The sequence below is a fragment of the Pteropus medius genome, unplaced genomic scaffold (assembly GCF_902729225.1).
Source record: "Pteropus medius unplaced genomic scaffold, Ma_sr-lr_union100, whole genome shotgun sequence".
In the NCBI taxonomy this organism is placed as follows: domain Eukaryota; kingdom Metazoa; phylum Chordata; class Mammalia; order Chiroptera; family Pteropodidae; genus Pteropus; species Pteropus medius.
The window spans coordinates 5,084,969-5,112,747 of NW_024352787.1; the positions used below are offsets into that span (position 1 = coordinate 5,084,969).

The 27,779-nt window shown below is 31.3% G+C and overlaps 1 protein-coding gene across 1 annotated transcript in view; it reads left to right on the forward strand.

Annotated features, from left to right (window-relative positions):
- PCLO (piccolo presynaptic cytomatrix protein) overlaps positions 1-27,779 on the forward strand; it is a 349,327-nt gene that overhangs the window by 136,262 nt on the left and 185,286 nt on the right. Inside the window, 1 exon segment of the mRNA XM_039849076.1 lies at positions 26,063-26,758. Within this exon segment, the coding sequence (XP_039705010.1) occupies positions 26,063-26,758 (696 nt within the window).

Genomic DNA, 27,779 nt, shown 5'->3' on the forward strand with positions numbered 1-27,779 from the left:
GTTGTAATCTGGCACCATGTGGCAGTCATGCTGAAGAAGCCATCTTGTTCTGCCAGCCGAGTCTACCCTTCAGGCTGAATGGAAGACACATTAGGAAACCCAGAAAATACTCAGGATCATGAAAAATACAAATGTTTGTTTTCTGAACCATTATGTTTGAAGAGGTTTGAAATTCAGTAATAGATATCAGATTCAGTCCCCAACATGTTTTTTTATTATTATTAAATTTGTTAGGGCAACATTGGTAAATAAGATTATATAAGGTTCAAATGTACAATACTGTAATATACCATCTGTATATTGCATTGTGTGCTCATCACCCAAAATTTAGTTTCCTTCTATCACCATATATTTGATCCTCTTTCTCCCTTCAGTCCCCCAGTCCCCTTCCCCTCTGGTAATCACATTTCTGTTGTCTGTGCCAGTGAGGTTTGTTTGTTTATTTGTTTGTTGATTTCTGTTTCATATCCCACATATGAAGAAATTCATTTGATTCTTGTCCCAACATTCTTTTCTAATTTGAGAGTGAAAGAAGATTTTCATCACAGGCTTGATTTTTTACACACCTGCTAATGCATTTAGTTATGTAACGTGGAGTGTGAATTAGTCATGAACGTTTTCTATATATGTTCGAGATTATTTTTCACTCTAACATACATATATATTTTTTTCAGATAATTAGCATTACTTCTTTTCCATGGCAGGAATATCTAAGATTCTGATTATTTCTCTTTGTGCAATCACACATCTCAGAATCTTCTTACCTAAAACTTCACTGCCATACCTTAGGGCCATGGTTTACAGACTCTTTCAGAATTCTCAAAATATTAAAATTAAAGAGAAAATAATGTGTGATGTAAAAATGTCAAATTTATATTTTGGCACCTAAAGTCATAGAAAAGAAAAGGAAAGAAACTTACTAAATTCTATTATCATTATTTTGAAAGGGTATAAATATTGTTAACATCAAAAATATAGGGAGGACATAATCTCAAAATAAAGTAGTATCTTTTAATTAAAAATGTTTGGCTTACTGAAAAACTTACTAACTTTACAAATTTTTTTCATTATGCTAGAGACAGTAAATAAAATGGCTTAACAGTAACTCATGGAACAGAGGATCAGCACCTCTGACACACTCTGTTCTGTTTGTTTGATCTTTTTGTTTGCTTTTATTTTGCTCTATTTTTCTCATGCTTATTAAAAGTATCATTATTTGTTTTTGTGATCATTATTTGTGATTTTTTTTTATGACTGTGTAATAGAAAATCAAGGGAAGTGTGTGTTTATCCAACTTCTCCAGAAGTTATTGTCTTTTGTGGCAGAAGTAAAGCGTCCTGTTATCCCATTAATATTAATATTGTTAATGTTAAAAAAACAACAACTAGCAATTATTGTTCTTGATCTATATTAAGAGATTTATAATGATTATTATACTTACTCCTATAACAATTTTGTGAATTAGGTGTTATGTACTATCTTACAGATGATGAAACAGAATTAGAGAAATTAAGCAAGTTGTTCAAGAACTTGCAGAACATAGTAGAAACTGGAATTTGAAATCAGGATCTGTCTAAAGCCAGTACCTATGTGTTAATTTTTTTCTACTGTCTCTTCCTCTAAATATATATATCACTCCTCCTCTAGGAAATCAACCTACTAAATTCTTCCTCATCATACTGGCAAATGGCTGGAAACAGATACTTGTGGAAAATTAGTAAAATGATATTTTATGGCATGGGACAATAGATGTTTCATAGGCTTTGAAGTCATATTAACTGTTTGTGATGGTTATATCATCTTGGCTAGGCTGCAGTACCAAGATATTTGGTCAAGTACCAGTCTGGATATTACTGCGAAAGTAGTTTTTAGATGAGATTAACATTAAAATCAGAAGACTTTGAATAAAGAAGCTTACCCTACATAATGTAAGTAGGCCTCATCCAATCAGTTGACGGCCATAAGAGAAAAAAAGACTAAAGTCTCTTGAGCAAGAGGGAATTCTGCCTACACACTGCTTTGGGACACAAGCTCCATCAACTCTTCCCTGTGTTTCCATCCTACTGCCCTACCCTGCACATTTCAGACCTGTCAGCCCCCATTATACTGTGAGCCAATTCCTTAAAAATAAACCTCTGTGTCTCTGTCTCTCTGTTTCTTGCTCTCTTACACACACACACACACACACACACACACACACACACACCTACACACATCCCACTAGTTCTCATTGGTTCTGTTTCTTTGGCAATCTACTACTAATATAGATTGTGGGACAGAATATGATCATTTGAACAAATTATTCAAATTCTTTGAGCTTTAATTCCCTCATTAAATAAGTTAATGCATGTGAAGTATTTACACTAAATGTGATTATAGTGAGTATGTAAAACATGTTAGCTAATTTTTGTTATTTTTCCCTTACTACTTTAATAAGCCAATCCATTTTCTCTGTCTTGACTTCTGGAAAATTCAAGCAAATGTTTTATGGTTAACCCCTATGACTCCACTCGATTTGAGTTTTTGTTTTACTTTTCTTTCCCCCACCCTTTACCCTAGCATTTTTGTGTTTTGTCTTGTGTTAATTATTCAGTTTTTATCTCACTGTTATTTAACTGTGTAATATTTCTTTGAGATATATTAGAGATACAAAAATATACATAAATCCAGGACTCTAATCTAAGTGACCTATTAGAATGAATTTACACTGACTCTTCATTTGCTAGTGACAATTTCCTGCCAGGTATCTTGACCAGTTTCACCAGAATTGAGGAAAAAACTCATGCATTTGACAGATAGGAAGGCAAGGCATCTAGGTGACTTATAAATGGAATCTTTATAAACTTGTCTGTGGTCTGTGTGTTTCTACCATGAATTTTTTTTTGTTTACACAGCTTTACTTGTTTGAAAATAATTCATATTTTTTGGTGGGGTGAGGATGAGTAGGGGAAGAAGAATCTGACTCTTTAGTGTAGGTACAGTGAGGCTTGTTAAAAATTACTCAGCATATATGTGTATATATATATATATATATGTGTATATATATATATATATATACATATATATGATTTTAAACAAAAGTAGATCATTGTAATATACTAGTTTTATCTTCACTGTTATTCTTTTCCAACATATTTTGCATGATTTTTATGATGTTATGCATTTTCTTCTAAAATAATATTTAATATTTTGATTATAAAAGTGATAAAATAAGCATCATAAAAAATATACTCTCCTCTTAAGCAAAAGTGAGATTATTAAAATCATCCATAATCTCTCCCCTTAAAGATAATGATAACTATATTTCATTTTTCTTCTCCTATATTGTATTCTTCCAATCAACATTTGAATGTACTAAAGATTTTTGCATGTTGAAGTAAATAATAACAAATATTTATAGTATTTACTATATACCAGGAATGGTTCTAAGTACTCTACATATATCAACTTTTGTTTTTTCACAATATTCGATGAGGTTATTATTGTTGCCAGTTTTAAAGTGAAGTCATTGAGACACAGAAATATGAAGTAACTTATTGGCGTGACATTGTTAATAAAATTATATATGGATATGCATGACTTTGATGGCAATTTGATTTGACTATTATAATGTATTTCCCTAATAATTTTCCTCTGTTTATGTGATATTATTAATTATGTCAATGCTTAATGATATTTCTCAGAGAGTATAATCACATTTAGGTATTTCTGGGGAGATAGCATATTTAATCAATAATGACACCAATCATGCAGCAGATAACACATTATTATACAAAATGAAGTCTTTCTTAAAGACATGATAGAGGACAAAGTCTTTCCTATTTGTTGTTGTTGTGAATTAGAATCAACAACTCTGTGCAAATAAGTTTCACTCAATTATCTTTTATCTGTAACGAAATTCAATTTCTATTTTGAGCCTTATTCATTAAATTGGTGAAAACTCAATCTGAGTTAATTTGGAATCCCCTTAAGATAGCTCCCACTATATACAAGATCCAGTAGGTTTATAAAGAGTCAGGGCAGGGGCTGGTAATTAATTACCTGAATGATAGCCAAGTCATGCTTCTGTAGGTAAATACTGAAAAATCCATTGTGTCCTTGGTCTTGGTCTACCCATTTTAGTAAGCCATCTCTTTTCCTGTTTCCATGGTTTCATTAATTTAGGAAGCCATAAAGGAGTCACAGTGTTTCTTCTGCTATGGTGTAATTCTGGGGCAAATAGAACTCTGAGAGATGGTCAGTGCCCCTACATACCCACACAATGAATCTACCCACTCTCTTGCCCTCAACTGCCACAACTTCTCTGGGTAAGGATTTCTTCATGCCTGCCTATGTAGGTGTTTTTCTGGAAAGTATAACTTAGGGTCCCTCTCCTCACCATCTACTTTCACTATTCTTTATAAATTTCCTTCAGTCTCTCTCATCACCCGAACCTAGGAATCTTTTTCTAGTCACAAAGAAAATTCCTTACTCTTGTTTTAATGTTTTCTTATCTGAGGCATTCCCTATATGATGCACCAGACATATCAAACATCCTCTCCTTAATGGGTTGAGGTTTGGGGAAACACAAAACAAGAGATTACCAGATAACTAATTCTTTTGGCCATTTCAGAACTTTTCCCTATGACACTCAATACAGAATAAGCCATATGATGGACATAAAGGGAAAAGATAAGAAGAGAAATTTCATGAGAAAAACATATTAGTTGATATTTCAAAAATAACATTGATCTATTTACAAAGAAAGTATATCTGATAACTATAAATGTTTCACCTTCAATAACTTACAGTATCAGTGGATTTAAGATTAGATCAAAAGAACAAATGTATTCAAATTCTATTTATTCAAAACCATATGTACAAAAAGAAATATCTCAGTTAAAAATGATTGGCTTTTTCTTCTTTTATTGAGACTACTATAGTACAGAAACAAATCATAGGATTATAATAGTTTTAAATTCTCTAACATATTTTGAAATAGGTTTGATGTTTAGTTATTTTTCTTCTATTAAAGAATTAAGAAAATGATATAACCTTTCCTGACTAGAGGTAATTGATCAAGACATTCATTTTCTTTTTTTAGTTTCTGTACTTCATTGGATTGCTTTTTTGCCCTCAGAGTTGTTGCCTGTAGATGAAGAAGGAAATAAAAAAACTACTTTTACCAGAGAGCAACTAGCAGTAACCCCAGTTTTTATTTTTCCTTTAGAAAGATTTATCTGTAATTTAGAAATTCAGCCCCTTGAAAAGTAAGTGCTCTAAAAAAAAAAAAAACTTGACTCGTCTAGCACAGTGTTACCAATGGATTTGTAATGGCCCTTAGAGACACAATACAAGAGCTTCCTCAGTAAAAACTGCAAATATTTTAAGTATGGATTAATTGAGAAATGGTTAAATAAATTTTGTCATGTTCACATAATGGAATATTATATTGCTATTTTCAATGATATAAGCAAAGATATTAATAAATAGCCTTGAGTGTGTTCATGTTATAAGGTTAAGTGGAATTATTAGGACAAATTGTATATGTACAAATGAATGTACAACTCCCCCTGGTTAGATGATTGGTTAATAGAGTAAATGAGTACTGTATGATGTCAGCTCTATTAGAATAGAAAAGCAGATTGGAATTTAAAAATAGAAAAATAGATTTGAATAAAATAAAACAAATTACAAGTTCGTATCTGGTTTTCTTTTTATCTTTTTTCTATTTTCCAAGTTTTCAATAATTCTTATTTACTGCCTTTAAAATAGCAACTGACATTTATGCTTTTTCTTTAGTTTTCTATCAGAATTGTTACGATTAAAAACAGCCTTTAAACTTCTAAGATATAAGGAGTATTAAAATAAAAGACCAGGATATCATAAATGTTGTATAAATTATACAATAACATAGAAAAAAGTGTGTAAATGGTATGTATTATATCTGTTTATTTCATTTAAAGTTATATTAAGTAGTTGATAATACTGTCTCCATGTTTTTTAAATCTGCTTACAGTGTTAACAACCATTAACACATAAAATTTTGATTTTATCCTAATCTTACTTTTTTCCCCCCATTTTTATTCCCACTTTTAGTGTTTAAAAAAATAGTTGTGTCTGTAAGTGGAGAAGAACTAAGGCCATGGGGAAGAACAGGATGGTTAATATGTTCCTCTTTTAATTTTATCTTTAAACATATAAAATTTCCATATTGATTGTTGGTTAGAACTGATAGATTTAAATTAATAGATGCAAAACATATTTCTTAAAACTTCTTTGAACTAGGAAATTTTTTCCTATGAAATTCCAGCGTATTCTAGCACAGCTTTACGCTATTTAAAGTTATACTTTATTAGGCTATTACCCTATGCTAAAGTATTACCACTTCAAAAAGTGGAATTATTTAAATACTTACAGTTGGAATGTAACAATAGATTTTATAATACAAAGTAAATATTTCAATCCTAAATTTTTACTATTTTTTTTATGCACACAATATTATCCCATGATGTTTGGCATGTAATTACCAGTTGTTTTGAAAAACACTATATATGTATTACCCTATTAACCCCACAAAGATTCATGTGATAGGTACTGTTATCTCTACTTCAGGAATGACAAGGCTGAGAAAGTTGATATTTTTCCAAAAGTCAAATAACTAGTGTGTACAAAAAATGATTTTACCTTATGCTTTATCTATCCTAGAATATTAGCCACTTTGCCCTAATTCTTTTTGTAAAACCCCGTTAAAATGTTGACATCTTTAGATTTTCATCTCTTAAAGTTGGTAGTTTAAATTGGGCCACAAATTATGTATACTTAATGTGCCTACTACCTACAATGAGTCATTAATTGTAAAATATATTTAAATAAAATGGAACATTCCTTTCTGGGTTCTCATTTTTATATGTATGTGTATGTTTACCATTTTTATATGTATGTGTATGTTTATATATATGTTCACTAGAGTGTAAGAATAATTATTTTACTATTAAATTCTTGCTCTGCCCTTGCAGATTTTCATTTGCCTGTATGAAACATCACAGGTTCACTTAAATGAATAAGATTCTAGATCTAATAAATTTCCTGGGTGATAAAAAAATGATACTATATCAATGTGACAGAAAACATCTCATAGTAATTTCTTTAAATTATGTTTGTAGAGATCTATTCAAGTTTTAAATTTGAACATTAACATATAGTTCTTTACCAACCCATCCCCATTTTACACATAAGAAACACATAAGAAAACTGAATTTTCATTTACGTATACTTTAAATTTTGTTTCTAAAATATTTAACTCGTTCGAATGGATTCATTCAATATCTTGTGTTGTGCTCATGTATAAAAAACAATGCCTAAATTATACCTGTTTTTAATATTGATAGCAAAGACTGAAAATCAGGTCAACTAAAATAGGAGTCATTTTGAATAAATGAAATATGAGCTAAGAGAATCATTCTCTTGTTTGTCAGTGAAGCTCTCCTCACTCAAATGTAGTGCAATCTTTAAGGGAAAAAAATAGCTTGTTATTTTGAAGTTTTGAAGCAAATATATTTGGATTTATAAAAAGTACCTATCTTGTTAATTATAACAGAGCATGTTTCTAATTTATTTTGATGCACATGTAAACAATTTATTTGAGAAGAAAGCTGTTACAAATTATATATGAATGAATCCATCTACAAGGGGATACATATAATAATCTTGGTAAATTGTAATGAAATTTGATGACAGGTTTAAAAACAAGGACTACCTATAATCTCTTTTTCTGATTACAATGATCCTTTCACAACTATTATAGAGTTCTTATGTAATTTCATCAAAATGACTTACCTTGAGTTATAATATATTAGTAATCATCATATTAAAAAGTGTATGAGAAATAGGGTATTTAATTAAGCATTTATTTGATACAAATTTTCTTTTAAAAGTAGCATAAACACTTTCAAAAGTAGCATGAACACTTTTTTCTAACTTTAACTTATTCAGACATATAAAAATGTTAAAAGTATACATGAAAATAGATGGACAGCAGTATTATTATCTCTAATTTTTAAGCATATGGTTGAAATGCAGAGTCATTTTTAAGTAACTACTGGACATATTATGAGAAATTTTTAATACATCAAAAGTGTCAACTTTCATTATTCATTCTTAAAACGAAGGACATTTTTGTTTTTTCTCTATTTGGCTTACATTATTTTTAGTACTTAGTAATATGTGCAGCTTTGGATTCATGTTGGTTTATTGCCACATGCATTGCCAATTACAATCAAATATTTACTTAAAATGTTTTATGAATCTGTGATAGACACTACCAAAAGCAAGTAGAAAAAGACACAGCCGTGCCTGTTAAATGTATGCCCTTGTTCTGCTAATCAATATTCACAAGATGATATTAATATATCAGTTCTAACCTCTGTTCGGCTAAATATTAAATCATATGGCTTTCCAGCTAAAGGGCTACATGGAATAACTATTCTAGGTGCTTGTCAGAGTATAAACCTGAATTAGTGTTAGGTCAAATTTTTCTAAAGCTTAGAAAAAATATAGAGGTTTGCTTGAAGAATGTTCAGTTCATTCATTCTTCTTGATCCCCTAAAATGTACCATAAGACTGAAACAGAACATAAGAAAGCCATCTACCTGGATACTATTATCTTGCCTGCCATACATCCAATGCCATTAGACTTGCTTTTCATGAACTGAATTCGGTGCTATACCATCAGCCTTTATTGACATTTTTGGAAACATGTGTCAAGTTAGTACCTGTTCTCTGTGAGGATCTGCTTCTAGTCTCATACCAGTATTGGTTTGACTAAACAGTTTTAGTCAATTATAGGAAGAAACCACCACCCCAGAGATGAAGGACCCAAAGTATTATGTTATGCCCAACTAGAAACAAAAATAGGGCTAAATGAAGCTAAGTGAGTGGGAACTTTGGCAGCAAGCTTTGAAAAACAAACAAAATAACAAAACAGTGTTTTGGTGAATGATACATTTTTATTTTTCAGGGTTGTTACATTAAAGACAAAGTTTCTGCTGTTAGACTCAAGATTTCTGTACCTAAGCCTTGACTACAATGCTAATTTTATTTTTGTTTCTTTTTTTATTCACACCATCTCATGACTTCCGCAACATACATACATTTGACATACGTTGAGGAGAATGGACAATTTTGACATTACCTTAACAGAATTGAAGTCTATTTTGTGACAGTTCAAGATAATTGGTAATAAGAGGTAATGATTAAATGATTTAAAATGTGTTCCTTGGACTCAATGTATTAAAAGAGCATCATAAAATTAAGTAACCCTCAAAAAAGGAATAAAAATTTTCACATTAGAGAATCAGCCTTTGAAATAGTCTTATGTAGTGTTAATTTTGAAATTAATTTCTTCACAACTAAATTATTTATATTCATTATATCCACAACAATATTTCATGATTTTAGATGTTGAGAGATTATTTAAAAATATTCATTTTTTTCTTCTTATATCCAAGTCTGAACAGAATGCCAAGTGAAACTGAATACAACTTAATCAACAGGTGTCAATTTTTCTGTTTCCAATTTATTTTCCTACTAGCTGCCAAATATATTCATGTTATAAGGTAGTCTTATTCAGGCTAGGATGATAACATCTTAAATTGTTTTTATTATTAATGTGGTAAGATTTTTGACTTTTGTGGAGAAATTAAAAGAATGTGTAACCCAAATGCATTTGGAAAAATTGCTCTTCTGAAATGAGGATTGATTATCTCCTTAGCAATATTATGTCTTTCATTTTGCTCTTTTGCCCAAGAACTCATTCAGACCTGCAACATGATGATATATTTCATTATATAATCTATATGTTATACATATATAATTATATATACATATGTAAATATATACTTAACATTGTGGTCAATTGTACTAAAATATAGTTATTAGGTCTGTAATATCCATATTATATATTATTTAGCAAAGTGTTAACATATATAACATTCTTTTTTCCAAATTCCTCATTCCTAAGAAATTAAATAGAATCAAGTAGAATGTGAAGTAAGCACATTTAATAAGCTAAGTATAAGCTAGTATATTTCTGACATGAAATATATTTAATTCAATAAAATCAAAAAAATAAAAAATAAAAAAATAAAACCAGAGGTTATGTAGAGATATCTTTTTAAAAAATCTTATACTTTTGTTGATTGTTATAGAGATAGTTTTAAAAATTGGATCGAGTGTTAGTTACATTATAAACATAGGATAAACCAAAAAAATCAGAGTAGTTTTAGGACTGTCTGAAAGCTTGACAGAATAAAATAAATATAAAGTACAGTATGATTAACAAATATTTCCTTACAAATGTCAGGAAATTCCTTGAGCCTGATGTCAATAAAAAATAATTATGAACAACCTCATTTAAGCTAAGGATGTTTCTTAAAAATAACAGTAATTTTAAAACACCTTAAATTTATAGGCTGCTTTAAATATTACCAAGTAACTTAAATATTACCAAGTTAACCTCACTATTTTCCACAATAAATCAGGAAATTAAATAGATTAGGTATGACTATGATGGTCCCAATTTTGCAAGGAGAAAACAAAAATACTGAAATATTAGGTTTTAAAAGCCTTCTGTATAATAAAATTACATTTTTTATTAAAAATTTTTATTTAGCATTTTACTGTGTATCACTATGAATGACATTGTGGAATTACAGAGATTGTGAATTCTGACCTTGTAACAGTGAAGTCAATAAATATTCTGAAATTCTATTTTAAATGCATAGATTGTATCAGAGTATTAGTAGTATAATACTATATTAAAATATTGATGCAGGATGGGACAAATCCCCTTGGGTAGGTACTCAAGCTCTATGAAGGTCCTTGGCTCCATGCAGTAAAGAATTCGAGAGTGAACCAGAGTTAGAGACAAAGGAAAGTTTATTAGAAAAGTAATAACGCTCCACAGACAGAGAGACATGGTCTCCTCTCAAAAGTCAGAATGAGACCCTGAGTGTTTGAAGAATGGGTTTTTATCTGTTTCTTAATTTCTATGAAAATTACTGATTACAGAGAATAAAGAATGGAACAAATGGTTTATTTTTAACTTGTATAGGGTACAGCTTAAAGTCTTTGTTTTCCATTTTTCCTGTCATGGTATGGATATTCAGATAGTTGTTAGCAGAAATCTTCTTTTGTTCTGTAGTTCTTTGTGGTCTGCTCATAAGGCTGATAAGTCAGGTTCTGTGTCTAGCAGCAAATTGCAGGCTCTGAATTCCACTTGGTTTAACATTTAGTCAGTCTGTGTAGTTCTCATGCCTCTTTCCTATATTAATATGACCAAAATGTTGCATATCCTAATTTATGGGAGGCTATATATTAGATAGTATTACTTTAATAAATATGTATCTCAGTGGTAAATAGCTAGTCTACTTTAATAATTACACAATATATATTTCAAGCTAAATATCAAATTTATATTTTTGCTTTTCTTTTAAATAATTAATAAAGCTTTAATACCTGAAGGGCAAAATATTATTTTAGTTTTATCCTTAAAGTAAAGAGAATATTATAGGACATGCATAATATGGGTATAAGATGATTTATGGAAATGCAAAAAGGAAAGTCCCAGTTTTTGAGAATCTGCTATGTTTTAATCACAGCCACTCTTCTATACACTTTTCCCTTCTGGTCATAAATTTACCATTGCGTTTCCAGCCTAGCATGCTCTTCTTTGGCTGATGGTTCTTCAAGGTTCAACTCTGTAGGAACTTCTTCTGAAAAACCTTTTCTGACTCTCGCCGTCCCCTACTCAACATGAGTTGCATCTTTGTGTACTACTAGAGTACTTTCTGCTGACTTATTATAAGGATAGTCACAATATGTATAATTTCTTTATTTCTTGCTAGACCTTATACTTACTGTAATAAACAACTGTGTGTGTTAATCTCTGTATTAACAGGACCCAGTACAGTATCTTGTGGGAATATGTGGAATGATAAATTAAAAGGATGAATTATATAGTATGATATCAGTAGCTTCTCCAGGAATAAAGATTCTTATAGTAGTTTCAATATATCTGTTAATATAAAAAGCATGCAGAACATTATCATAGTTTATTTCCATCATAACCAATTTTTCCATTTTGAAAACTGGAAAGAAGAAAGAGAAAAGCATTGAGCTTCATTCTACAGTAACTATTCACATAAAGTCTAATTAATACTCTTTAAGGAAAAAAATAACACTATAAATGTCTCCTTCAAAATTGAATGTTGTTTGAATTCTAACATGGAACTTGAATTTAATTCTAGGGTTTCTTTTTATTTTTGTGTTTAAAATCTTATACTCACAAAGATGAAGCAATGTAATGTACATCATAAGTCAAGTTTTAGGTATATGTACATATTTAATTATAGGTAAAACAATTAATTGTTATAGTCAGTTTTACGTAGTCCACTTGAGACAAATAACAATTATTGAAAGGATGAGAGAAACAAAGCAAACAATGTACAATGAAATATATAAATAGAATACTTGGTCGTGAGAAAGAGACATGTCTGCCAACTTTTTGAGATATATGTTAACCTCGGTGCAATATTTGGTGCTATTGCCTATCACTTTCTTGATATTCTCATCTTTCTTCATTTGACTTTACTAAACACTACTGGTTTTCCTCCCACTTTTTAGAAAGATCCTGTTTAGTATGCTTTTCTGGTTTTTATTCTTGTCTAAATGGAGCTATTTTCCAAGAATTTGCCCTCTGCTCTCTTTTGTGTGTCATTTCTGGGAAATGCCAGCTCTAACTCTGGTTTAATGCTGTCTATGTTCTTTAAAGCTAAAGCCACTTATTAGCTTTAGATATCGAGCAGGATTTTACTTTTCAATTTCTATGCTTCAGTTTCTTCATCTGTATACTCAACATAAGTGTAAAATTGTTATAAGAATTAAATGAGAGAAGCATATTTATCAGCTCCCATAACCTGTTCCTCCTCCACTTTTAAGTCATCAGCTTTCTTATTAACTAGGACATTTTTCTTGCCTGCGTCAGTTCCCTCATTCAGTCTTCTCTTACCACCCTAGTCATCTATGTGAGCGTCTAACCTCTGCAATGCAGTGTCATTCATCCAGGATAAACTTGTCCTCTTTAAATAGAAGTAGCCTAGGGAGGAAGTTAACATGCTAAAAGGAAATCAGCTATCTGTTAAAAATGGCAATTCTGTTATACAGTTCTGTTTTTCGGCCAAGTGCAATGTGCACACTCAAAGGCTATGAAAGCAGTGTTGATTTTTTTAGAGTACATTTCTTTATCAGATTCTTTTGAAGATGACAGATTCTGTCATGCCAGTTTCTTACAACATGGTGACTAGAGTTAATAATACAGTATTCTATATTTGAAAGTTGTTCAGAGAGTAGATCTTAAAAGTTCTCATCACAAGAAAAAAAAATTTTAACTAGGATAACTAGACTTATTGTGATCATATTGCAATGCATCCAAATATCGAATCATGTTGCATATCTGAAACTAGTATAATGTTATGTGTCAATTATAACTCAATAAAATATAAATTAAAGAAGAAACCCTGCTACTTTCTGACTTAAAAATATTCATTTGACTAATGAACATTTCAGACAACAAGGCACCACTCCTACATTGGCCCTGACAGCAATATGGGCAGATGTGAAACTAAGCATGCCATTTCTTTCTGACAAAACCCTCCCCTTTTTCTCTCTCCGCTCCTCGCCTTCACCCCTGATTCATCCCAGGTCTTACATGCTCACTGTCTAGGAAACTCTGAGCAGATTTGAGGAGGTGAAGAGTGTAAGGGTAGAGGTCATAAGGATTAATTGGGGTTGTTGGACTTCTTGAGGTGACTAAGGTATACAGAATAGACTAAGTTCTGGGATTTGTTCCATTGGTATTTTAGTCGATGGTTCTTTTGAGGCTGTGAAGCCTGGGATCTAGTTGTTAAGATTCATCAGTAAATGTCTCAGGCTCCTTAGCAGTAAAAGAAATCAATTGAACTTATACTCTTCAAAGTCTGGCTTATGTGGACTAGTATTTACTGTTATTATGTATTCATTAAACGATACTTTAGTTCTAGAATTACTAGTTTTTCATTGCCTGAATGAACAGGGTAATGGTAATGTTTCTGCTGCCAAATATTTAATAGTACCTTTGCCATTTCAACTTTCTATATTATCCAATCTTTCAATTCTTCCTCACCACATTCAATCCTTACTGGCTCTAGGAGCAGAGACAAATAGCACATATGAAGATAAATCTACTTGAAACGTCTATTCTTCTTTCATCAGTAACTAACGAGTCTTCAGCTTTACATGGGTTCCATTTACCTATTTTGGCAGCAATATAATGCCTGTAAATATATAATGCTGAGCAAAAGATTGAGCCTGATAGTCTTGAATGTGTAATAAACGTTATTGGCATACTGTTAGGTGCCAAATAGTGAAGCAAATGAATAATATTTTATTTATGGAATTAAACAAACTACTTTAAACTATGCCTTGTTCCTTTGCATTGGCATTCTGACTTATATTTGCATTGCTATATTTAGAATATTCTGTAATAGAAGGATCATTAAATAAATTAAAATACTAATCAGTTATTCCATCGTCATTAAAAATCATACTCTTAAAAAAATTATTTAATAGCAAATTATTCACTATAAAGTTCAATGACAATTTCAAATTTTTAAAAAATTTACCATGAACAGATAGTCCTTGTGTGTGTGTGTGTGTGTGTGTGTGTGTGTGTGTGTGTGTATTTTTAAAAATACAAGTGGAGTCAGGTTCAATATATAAAATTTTAATCCTAAAGTCTATGAATGGCTACAGGAAAAAGAACAATTTGAAGAAATGACTAGCTTTAGAACAGATGCTGTAGTCCTGCCATAACTATGGAACTAAGTCCTTCATAAACATTTTTAAATTTGAATTTTTTCTCTCTCTACTAATTTCATTATCTTCAACATATGAATCATACATTGTTTTTGTTATTCATGTAGCTTTGTACTTTTTTCTAATATCTCGGTCCAAGACAGATATTTATGTGTGTGGGAGGGTGGGGGGGTCCATTTTTCTGTATTCCAAATCCAACTGGCCTGTCATGGTCGATAATAAATTCCACACCACTTAGATTTCATTGACTTTGGCTAATTTAATTGCTCCCTTTTTAATCTAATTTTATCATTCTTACCTTAATTATATCATTTGAATGAGGAGATATATGTTAATTTGTATTATATTACATTATATTATATTAATTATATTATACTGCATGTAATATATGTTTTATATGGATATATTCATATATGAGTACATATTTATATATTATATTAATTTATATTATATTGTATTATGCTACATGTAATATATATTAATATATATTGTATTTTTTGTTTTCTAGATAATTTGTTTCTTCTAAGAGCGACGATATAGATATATATAGATATAGATATCTATATAGCACTCGATTCATAGGCTATTTGTCACTTAGTCCTACAGGAATTAAGTGACAAATAGCCTATGAATTAATTGAATAATACTACTTTGAAGTCTCATCGAGATTTCTCAGTATTGATTAGCTATTGAATATCAGTCAAGCAAAAAGCTATCTAAAAACAGAAAACCCAACTTTTTATAAACCATATCTTCATTTTTGAGTATTTGAACAATTATATTCTTTTTAAAATTTGCCTCATATTAATTTGTGATGACTCAGAGTGTAGAATCTTCACTATGTTTTTTATTAAAAACTTGTCTGGTGAAGAGAGTGTATGCTAGCGGTTCATAAACTCACATCTGAGTTTGGCACAGATGTATTTTGCCAGGTCTCTAATATTTAAAAAAAAAAAAAATGAGGTTAAGTGAGTTTATGTGAGTCAGGCACTCTCTAGTTTCTCATAGTTCTTACATCTAGCAATGGTGTTACACATTATGTTTATCTATCATTATCATCAGTACTTCCCAATGGCACCATAGCTTAGATTTGAGAAAATGCTTTGATTTTGAAAGATATACATGAAATATGACATTCTATAATTATGATTCTAAAATTATAGAGAATCCAAACAAAAGGGAAATATAGAGACCATCTTTCAAAATATTCAATAGCAGACAATATGTTGTTTAGGGATCCAAACATATAGGGTAAAAATATGCCCCCAAAAGTCATAATTATAGACACATAAGTTAGAAGGATAGTTAACTCAAAAGAATGAGTTTGAAAGAAGCTTCAAATATAATGATATTTCATTTTTTTAATTGGGTCAGTGGTTCATTGGTGTTCACTGTAAAGTTATCCTCATGTCCCACACATATTTTATGGATGATTTTTGTACCTAGGTTATGTTTTCTGAAAGGAATAAAAAGGAAGAAAAAGAGCAGAAAATTATATAATCAAAAATATATAAAAGTAAATAATATATAAGAAATATATATATAATACTAAAAACCTAACAAAAGACAAAGATCTAACAACAGAAAATTAAAATAGTGGTTGTTCTTAAAGAGTACAGAATAAAAAATTGTTGCAGAGCACATTCTATTGTTTCTAATGGTATCGACCATGTTCTACTTCTTAAGTGGATAATGGGTACATGCATGTTCAACTTTTAAAAAACAATTTACTGTATATGTATGTCACAAATTATTTTTTATGACTTAAAAACACTTTTCATATGGCCCATTCACGTGTATCTCACTAACAACCAGAGACAGTACATATTTCTCTTGAAATTCAGTAAAGTGCACTTTCTTTACCGTACTAGTTAAGATCTGAAACAGCCTATTAGAATTACTTTGTACATATACCAACATTAATAGATAAAAGTGTAAAAAATTATCACCCATATAATAACACTTGACTCATCCTGACTATATCACTAAGACTTAAATTAGAGAAGCAGAACTATTAGGAGGTTTAGAACATAAATAATAAGGGATTTGTCATAGGAATTTGACCTTATTCAATTGCAGGAGCTGGATAAGTGATCGCTGAAAGGCTACTGGAGCTTGAAGTCTGAAAAGCAGACAGGCAGAGGAAAGGTAGATGAATTTAAAGTAAGGGAGAGCAAACACAAGCTGGAACCCACGAGGACAGGCCAGAAGGCTCACCTGTTCTCACAGCTTCTAACCTTAAAGCTGATGAAGAAGCCAAAGGAGAATCCAGAGGAAGCTAGAGCAGCTGCAAGCCTGCCTGCTGTCCCAAGCCAAGCAATAAGTGACACCCTGGGTGAGCTACAGCAGAACCTGATGACTCTGCCCCAACTTTCTGAACATACAAAAAGCCATGTGGCTGCTGCTTTACTTCTGCCCACTAAATCTCACACAAAATGTCTTTAGTGCCACACTATCCTGGAAAATATTTAGAAAAAAGAATTCTGGGAAACATTGTTCAGTCTAGACAAGTTTACACCTTGCAAAATCAACATACTAATTCTTCCCTGCAAAAAGGGCTTCCAGCGCTGCACCATGTTCTCCTACATTGTAGGGTGACTTAACACCTAACCAGTCTCTCTAACTTCATTTGCATCCATCCTCCTTTATCCAGCCAGTCTTGTGTAACCCCCATTCCTGTACATTTCAGGCTCCCTAGTTTGTGAGATTATTCTGTCTTTGAATATAATATCAACAATTATGCTTAAATTTAGACGTTGGGGTTGGTTTTTATTTATCCTGTGAAGTGTTCTACGAATTTTATTCAGCTATAATGTGCTTTAAATAATCTGTCTTCCAAATGCATTTTGTCATCTTAACAAAATTCCTCTGTTATAAAGTGTGTTAAAATCTTCAAAATAAGTTTTGTTTTAAAATTCACTCATTATCTGTAGTGACTGAGTAGTGACTAAGACTTGAAAGGTATTTTTTTTTTTGCTTTGATGTAATTATCAACACATGCAATATTAATACACACCTCTTGTAATAGGGATATAATAAAATATAGCTAACTTTATGAGCAGAAAGATAAGAACTGATTGTATAAAAATTTGAACTTCATATTCATATAACAAATTATATATTTTTAAAACTGTTGGTTATTGTTATGTTAGACTTATATAAATATCAGCCTTAAATGTAGTACACTCAAACAATTAATCACAAATAGAAATGCCATAAATCCACAAATAAACCTTCCCTTTGAGCTGTGTGTTTTTGCTAGAGCCAAGTTAGCTAAAGTCAGCACAGTATTTATGATTACCCATAAGTTTATTGCATCATTGATTACCAGTGAGAAATCAGCTATGTCTTTGGAGTGGGAACTGTCCTTTACACATGCTGGTGAGTCATCAGTTATCTTAATGTCTCTCTGATCGAGTAGATTGCTTAGTCAAAGAATAGTTTTAGTGACCTTACTGTCTCTTCCTGCTGCCTTCTATTGAGAGAGACAGAGATAGAGAGACAGAAAGATATCAAGTGCAAGTGAGTGCGGAAGAGAATGAAAGAAAAGGAAAAAAAGGAAGGAAAAAAGATATTGGAGGGAAATGAACCCTATTTCATTCTTATTCATATATTTATAAAGGGAAACTAAGCCTCCGATTAACTTCAAGTTCTGTCAAAATCGTGTTAACGTAGTAATTCAGAGGTATTTTAATTAATGCATGTATGTATTTATATTGTATTTAAAACATCAAATACTCTGAGATTACTTTCTTAGTTTAGGAAAATGCATATGAATTGTGATAAGAAAGTGACTAGAAAAATAATCCTGGTTTAGTCAAAGAAAAATGGACCAAAAGAGAATGTCAACTAGGAGTATGAAATTATAACCTAAATATAGTTTTAATTTGTGGTATAATATACATGATTTTAGTTGGTATTGCTATTATGGAAATGTCTATTAATGTAATTTACATTATATAGAAACTTAGATTTAGAGCTTCGACTGAGTGAAAGAGTATTCATCTTGGTATATAGGGGTTTCAGGGTCTTACAGAAATGAGCATACACATAAAAGAAGAGACGAATAGTGACAAAAAAACATTCATCAATTTAGACTTAGGAATGAAAGCTTCAGTACAAGTATCTAACAGTATCAATATTATATTAGGTTTTGTTATTGATTCCTACTCTTTGTGTTTAGTAATTCTTTGAAAATTAGAATTTAAATTGCCTTTTTTTCTTAGTTTTCATCTGAATATTTGTGTTCTACTACATTGATATAATTCTTATAGCTACATATGAAGTAAATAAGGTAAACCTCAATCATTCAATTACATATTTTGGATATGAGTTAGTCTTGTTTCAATGATTGTAAAAGGAATGGAAATACTAAGAAAGCTATACTTTCTACTCAAAAATAGTATAATAAAAAGGATCTGACACTAATCTCATTCATTTTTAAGAGGGTCAGAGTAGGAAAAGAGATATCAGAAAATACATCATTACGTACACTTGCAAAGTGCAGTCTTATGAATGATCACAGATTTCTAATTTACTGATTGTATAGTCTGAACAAATGATGTAATCTGATAAAAAGAGTGCCTTAACTGTAAGTTCAATCCTTTTCTCTTTTAAACACGACAAAAGGAAGTAACTTTAGATATTTAATAAGCAAAAAATATTATTTTCAAGATGTTAAATTGAAATGGTAAAAGTATATAAGCCTTAGATAAATAGAACACTCTAATGCCAACACTATAAGTGACATTGATACAAATGACAAGTTGCAGGTAACATTGCTCCCCAATTTTGTGAATCCGTCAATGAGTAAAATAGTGATTTCTAAGCAGATTATTAGTGTAATTATTTTTTTGCTTTTATCGAAGTATAATAGACAATTAGTTGCTCGTGTTTAAATTGTACAATTCAATGAGTTTTTTTTTTTAATTGTAGTTGGGCTACAATAATATACCAGATTCAATTGTACAACATAGTGATCAGAGATTCCACATAACTCACAAAGTGATCACCCTACTAAATCTAGTACCCTTCTTCCCCCTTACATATTTTTACATTATTAACCATCTTCTCCATGCTTCATTCTGCATCTCCATCGCTATTTTGAAACTATCCATTTGTAATTCTTAATCTCTTTGCCTTTTTTTGCCATCCCAAATGACCTCCCTCCCATCTAGTAGCCCTCAAAATAGTCTCTGTATCTGTGAGTTTATTTCCGCTTTTGTTGCTGTTGTTGTTTATTTTGTTCTTTAGATTCCACATGTACATGAAATCATGTGATATTTGTCTTTCTCTATCTGACCCATTTCATTCAATGCAATACCCTCTAGGTCCATCAAAGCAATATCTTTTTCCATCCCCTTTCATTTAGTCAGTGTGTGTCTTTTAATCTGAAGTGGATGTCTTGTAGGCAGTATATGTAGGAGTCTTGTTTTCTTATCCATTCAGCCACTCTATCTTTTAGTTGGAGCATTTAATTCTTTTCCATTTGAGGCACTTGATAGAAATGTAGTTATTACCATTCTTTATTCCTATTTTTGGTACATTTTTTTTCTTCTTAAGGAAGTCCTTCCAACATTTCCTGTAATACTGGCTTAGTGTTTATAAATTCCTTTAGCTTATTTTTGTCTGGGAAGCTCTTTATCTGTCCTTCAACTCTAAATGATAGCTTTGCTAGATAAAGTAGTGTTGGCTGTAGATCTTGGGTCTTCAACACATCGAATATTTTTTGCCAAGCCCTTCTGTCCTGCATAGTTTCTTTTGAGAAATCAGCTGCCAATCTAATGGGTGCTCCTTTGTAGGTAACTAACTGCTTTTCTCTTGCTGCTTTTAAGATTCTCTCTTTGTATTTAACCTTTGGCATTTTAATTATGACATGTCTTGGTGTGGGCCTCTTTAGGCTTCTCTTTCTTGGAATTCTCTGAGATTCCTGGGATTGTATGTCTATTTCCTTTACCAAGTGAGGGAAATTTTTCATCTTTATTTCTTCAAATAGCTGTTCAACATCTTGTTTTCCTTCAGGTACCCATATGACCCAGATATTTTTACATTTAATTGTGTCCCATAGGTTCCTTAAATTATTATTATAGTCTTGGCTTTTTTTTTCTTGCTATTCTGATTAAATATCTCCTTGGCTTCCCCATCCTCTCTATCTGTGGTTCGATCCTCTTCTTTATGCATTCTATTTATTCCATCTAATATGCTCTTCATCTCAGATAATGTATCCTTCATTTCTGTTTCTCTTTTATAATTTCCATTTCCATTTCTATGTTTTTTATCTCTTTTTATTAATTTTATCTCTTTTAAAATTCTCACTGCTTCTTTGTCTTCCCATTTTGGCTGTCTTTCTGTGTCTCTTTCTATGCATTAAGCAAAGCTCCTAAGTCTCCTGGTCTTATTAACGTGACTTTGTGTAGTAGATGTCCAGTAGCCCAGTCCTGAGAGAAGTTCAGTAGCAGGCCAAGTTTAGCCCCAGCCAGTGCCCCACCGGGGCCACCTGTTACGATTCAACAAGCAATACACAGATGCTGTGCTTATAGTTGCCTCAAGAAACCACACCAGAAACCGAGGCCAGCTGCCGCCAGTGTGAGTTTTGGCACTGCTCAGCAAGGAGCACCAGACTTGCCAAGGACACACCTGGATGTGGCTTGGGTGGGGCCACAAGTTGGGGAAAGTGGAGTTTCAAGGAATCCTCTGGGCAAAGCAACCTCGTTATCCAGTTTGATGACATCTCAGCTATGGCGGCACTGAGTCTGCACACTGGGAGGTGAGGAGGGCTCAACAGAACAATGGATACTGCCAGCACTTCTGCCAGGGAGAAAGCCTTGCCTCTGGCCCTCACTTTGAAAACTCAATGCCCCACTGTAAGTCCCTGGTTCCAGACCCTACCCCGCAGCAGCCAACTGGGCACTGGTACTCAAAAGTGAGCAGGTCTGTCACCACAAGAGTCCGCTGGTGGATATAACCCTTTACAAGGCATCTGCAGCTGCCCGCTGCCAGCTGCTGTTGCTGCAGCCTCTGCCCCACTCAGCAGCTCAGTACCAGGCAGCCTCATGTCTTCAAACCTCCTACCTTCTACCTGTTGCAGGTTGATTACTTATTTCTCTCCTTAGTTGTAGTGCTTCTGTTCATCTAGATCCCAGGCGACTTTCCTTGATGTTTGCTCTGTCTTTCTGTCACAACTTTGATTTGGTCGAAAGAGGGATGAATAAAGCCTCTATCATCTACACCATTTTTTCCTGTCTCTATTAGTGTAATTTTTTATCAGCTTTAAAAATAACATTTTGAATGATAGGCAAATGCAAAAACAAGAACCCATGTAAAGTTTATTTTTATTTATTTATTTATTTTTATTTTTGAATCATAAGCTAATAGGAAGCAAAGAACTCAATGGTATTATAGTAGCAATCTCCTTGATTGCTTGGTTTTCCTTTAAAGAATTTTGAGTAGGGGCCACCTAGTCTCTGCTTAAATATTTCTATCAATAGAAACTATATGAGCTTGCAAATCAGTCCAGTCATTTTTTTTAAATGAAAATTCATTTAAAAAACCTTAATAAAGTGATATTAAGGTTTTTCAGATACAAATATGAATACTCATGTAGGTTTTGCAGCCATCACTTTCCTACCAATTTAAGTCTAATGGCAAATTTTCAGCCTGCTGCAGGTCTTGTTATCATGCTTCAGAAAAGATACTTGAGAAAATAAATAGGCAGGTCTGAAGTTCTGACATTTTCCTTAATGGTATTGTTGCTATAGTTACAGTTGAAATGTTATATAAAGCAAATTGCTTATTGATGGAAAAATGCTGAGTAGCACAGCAGCATTCTTTTTCTGGGTTTTTATTGCCTTCATTTCCTACTCTCCTCTTAAGATTAATGGACTTTTGGAACATTGTGTTGTTTTGAACAAGCCCTGATGATGTGCTGTTAAAATAAATGCATTTTCTTAACATGTACTAGCTGACAGTTGAATATATTTTATTATGTTGTGATTAAAGTAGAGTTACCTTTTTATAAACTATTTGTTTATGAACATTTTCCCTACTTGGAGGTGAATTTTAATATCCTGGTTATTAATGTTAAAGCACTAAATAAAAATATGATTAATCTCATAGTATAGAATCTTCTGAATTAAACAAATTTCAGAAGATTCTGAATTTGTTTAATTCAGAAGATTAATAATATAGATGAAATATAAACTTTTATTATGTTTTACACTATTAGATAAGATATTTATAGTATACTGAAAATAAAATCTGTTTCAAAAACACACAAAAAAAGGAAATGGTTTGAGAGCATTCATAATGACTAGTTTGTTAAAAAGCCTCCATAAGCATCTATATTTTGTACTTTTCTATGTTCTATACTCAGTAATATAATAGAAATACATTAAATATATACATATATAAGTAAATTATATGTAGTACATTATATTATACATAATATATATTCATTTTCTGATGGTTTCACTGTCTTTATTAATATTTCAAAGATAAAAGCATACTCATTTAATATTTAACCCAAAGGCAAATATGAATAGTCATGGATTTCACAATTGTAACTGTTACAAAAAGAGTTAATGCTAGGCCTGGTAATGTATTTTCTGCTAGTAAAAGTCATATATGATAGTAATATATTATTCATTGAATTCTTATGTAAGTTACGAAATCTTGCTTAATTTATCTCAAGACTACACCTGGACTAGAAGCATTATGAGTGTTTAATAGTGTAGCTATTGAAGAAATAAGAGTGCATAACATTTTGGGTGACTTAGAATACTTTTTAATGAAATTCCTGAATATTCATGCAAAAATCTTTAGGACTGTTTTTAGTAAAGAAAGCAAAAAAAAAAAAAAATTGTGAACCACAGATTTTTACATCTTCTTGTGTCTTTATAGAGTATTTCCTAAATTGTTTTTGTGAAGCAAATTTTCCTAGTAATTGTGTTTGCATTTAATGATGCTATGACAATGACAATGACCCTTATTGTCCAAAATGAACTTACTTGAAACTTTATTTTTAGTAGTGTGGATCGATTTTGCTTTTATCATTTCCACTTTTGCTTTTACCCTAGCCTCTGCCTTTTCATATCCTTTTAATAAATAAAATTTAAATTTACATCTATAGAGAAATATAAAATTTTTGATGCTTCTATGATACCTTGAAACAATCACTATGTTTATTTCCTTAACACATTTACCTTTTAACAAGAGCTATGTTCCACTGTAGTATCATATGCTATAAATAGCAAAGGATGACAACTTTGTAGGAATAATTTGTCCCCCAAACTCAGATAAAATAATAACACTTTTATAATTGGCAAGAATTTCTAATGAACTGAAACATGTATTCCTAGTACATTAAAGATTTCCTAACTTATTTACATTAGGACATGCCCTGATGGGAATGCTTAATGCACACCTGCATTTAGTTTTTAGAATCCATTTGACAAAACAGCACAGTGATGCAGCTATTTGTATCTGTTTTTGTTTTTTAAAAAATCAGGCTCTGAATGAAAATATCCTAAGATATGGCTCAACCAAGTAATGGCTTTTAAAACCACAGCACAGATAAAGATTGATTCTGTAGATGATATGGAATAGTTTCTCCAGGGACTGTTCAACACAAGGGCTGGAGCTTTTAGTATTTGACATAAAAGATCAAATCAGTTTTGTTCCTAAGACTTTTATATAAAGTTATTACATAAAGAAGCCACAATTCACTTCAGAGTTGCTTTAGTAGAAAATTAGTATTAGATGATCATACGCACAAAAAGAAATTAATCCATAATTCATACTAATGTTTTATAGACAACATTTACTTAAGTTAAATAATTGGCTTTTGTTTTTACTCCTTTGGATCATCAAGTAAGAATTATAATGGCTTACAGATTTCAAAACAGTCATTATTAAGCAACATATTTTAACGTCTCTAAAGAAATTGGAAGTGGAAGTAAGAAATTAAACTCAATCTCTGATAATATTCTAGAACAATAAGTGATTTTTACCTTTAAATTTAAGTTATGCAACTGGAAAGTGATCTAGTATGAAAAGCAGTTTAAAATTGAATTTAGCAGAAAACAATGCAACATATGATTGCAATATTATCTTGTTTGACCCTCCAACTGTATACTTAACAAAATGAATACTCATAAAATGGTAACAATTAGAAGCTACATATATAGCCTTCATTTTTTACCTTATAACAGAAATAATGTAAAAAAAAAAAAAGCACAGCATACATCATTAAGGGAGGAATTCTGACATAATCTGTCTCCCATATGATTATTTGTTATTTATGAGAGAGTAGTTTGCAGTCTTTAGTTTGCAAAAGAATTAACTAACAGTTTATTAAAAAGGCAGATTTTCTTCCTACTCCAGGAACCTGCTAAAATAATTTTGGTGTTGTTCTCAGGAATTTGTATGTCTGAGGACCACCTCAGTTGATTTGGCTTAGATGGCCCATGGATAACCCTGAGGAGCAGAGTTTTAAGGAACTGTTTTAGTCAGCAATTCAGAAAACTCTAGGGAAAAAGATATCAAACGATTTGAGCCTATGAATGCTTCTTGCTCAATTGCATTAGAAATGTGAATATTATTAAAAATGAAATTATTTTTAATACTAAAGTGATTCTTGAAAACTCTCAATATACTTTGTAAAGTCGTATTGTATGTACTAGTTACAGCTACTTTCAACCTAAGTCAAGAGATAGATTATAGATTTAATCCTAAAAAATATTTTTGATTAATTAGTTGTTAAATAAAAATTACTATTAAATTTAATAGTTTTTAAATAAATGTATTATGTTAATACTAATTTTGAAGGCATCAGGCTTAAAAATAGTTCTATTTGGGACTAAAGCAGATTTTTCACCAAAAAATAGATATTCTTGTGTCTTTAAAGATTTGTTTTCTTTTTCTTTTTTTATGGTGAGGAGAGTAACTTGCTCATCTTTAAAGATTCCTCATATTTTTTTTATTTCAAATAGTCTTTTAGTCTTTTTTGCAATCTTCTTGAAAAATCAAGGTATCATTGATTTAGAAAACAGTGACCTACCTTCTCCATATACAAAATAAGCAACTAGAAATTGCCAAATTTTAACCTTGATAAATGCACCAAAACAGATTACTTATATTACACTTAATATTTTCAATGCTTTTTTATTTGTAGATTCAAGAATGGCTTTGTTTAAATTGCCAAACCCAGAGAGCAATATCAGGACAGCTTGGCGACATGGGCAAAATGCCATCCACGCCATCAGGGCCAAAAGTGTCTCCTATGCCTGTACCTACAGAACAACCACCTCAGAAAACAGCAATGCCTGCTCAAGATAAAGTGAAAAAGAAGGAACAAGAAGTAAAAACAGAAGCTGAAAAAATCATTCCAGAAAAAGTAAAAGAAACACCTTTAATTGAAAATATGCCTCCCAAGATAACAACAGATCAAAAACGAGAAGAAAGTAAACAAGAGAAAGACAAAGCTTTAGCCCCTCAAGAAAAAGAGCCACCTCTTGAAGACAAAAAAACACTCCCAGAAGAAAAAAAGCCACCTCCTGAAGAAAAAAAACCAACCCCTGAAGACAAAAAGTTACCGCTAGGACCAAAAACATCAGCTCTAGAGGGACAACAGAAACATGACTTACTTAAAACTCAAGTACAAATTGTTGAAGGAAAGCCTGAAGGCACAGTGGCTCCACAGGTACTGCAAGAAAAGAAGCAACCACAAACCAAGATAGAAGATTTACCATCTGGGATGCCTCAGAGCTTTCCTGAGGGAGATGATAGGACAACTCAAAAAATAAAAGAACAACCACAAGCAGCATGCACAGCACAGCCTGGTCAGGTGGAACCTGGGAAGGAAAAAACAGTAAGTTATGTTTTCCTAACTTTGCACAGTCTTATGTATGTTATTTACAAATTTTTACTTAAATACATGGAGTGCTTGATGGTAATTATATGTGAAATTGTTCAACTAATGGCTTTTTCAGAAAAGTGTGACAGTCGTTTGCTAAAATTAAGAACTGTGGTTTTTTGACTGCTTAATCTAATTTAAATAAAGCATAGACATAAAATTTATTTTTCTAGCTCCATGCCTATTAAATAATTTATCAAAATCCTGCAGAGTGATAAAGAAGAGTTTCTTATGATTTTAAGTTACTCTTTTTTCTCTCCACTATGAATGTAAAATCAGTATCCTCTTTTAACTTAAAATAATGGGTGTCTTTAAGTTTCTGTTCACTTATCCACTTGGTTAAATAAGTCAATAAGTTTTTTTTCTTTTAATTTGAAAGACTTCTACGGTGTGCTCAGCCATAAAATAATTGTATAAATGTGACTGGAAAAATGTGGAAAAATTTAAAACAGAAGTCATTTTTTAAAAATTTTAAGTATTTAGCATGATTATAATTAATGTATTGTATTCAGTTTTGTTCAATGTGTTTACTATTAAAGTGTTATTTATAACCCAAGCATAATCTATAATGTATATATGTATATATGTACATGTATGTGTGTGTATATATATACACATGTATATATACATATATATATTCTTTTCTGTTTCTTTAGTAGAAACTTTTAAGAGTGCCCCATCTTAACCAATATTTGCATAAACAATAATATCATTTTTAGAGGAACTCTTATTTTTTCAGACCTACAAGAGATGTTACATCATATCTAGTTGAATAATTTTAATTCACAGTTGACAACAATGACTTTCAGGAAAATGAAATAATTTATTAGTATTAAAAGTTAATATTAAAACCCTAATTAGAACCTATAGTTTATCCAGACTCTGGTTCAGTTATTTTTATGTTTATAGTTTATAACACTGTTATTAACCCATCTCTGATATATGACACATAACTCATTGACTAAATCCTGATCTT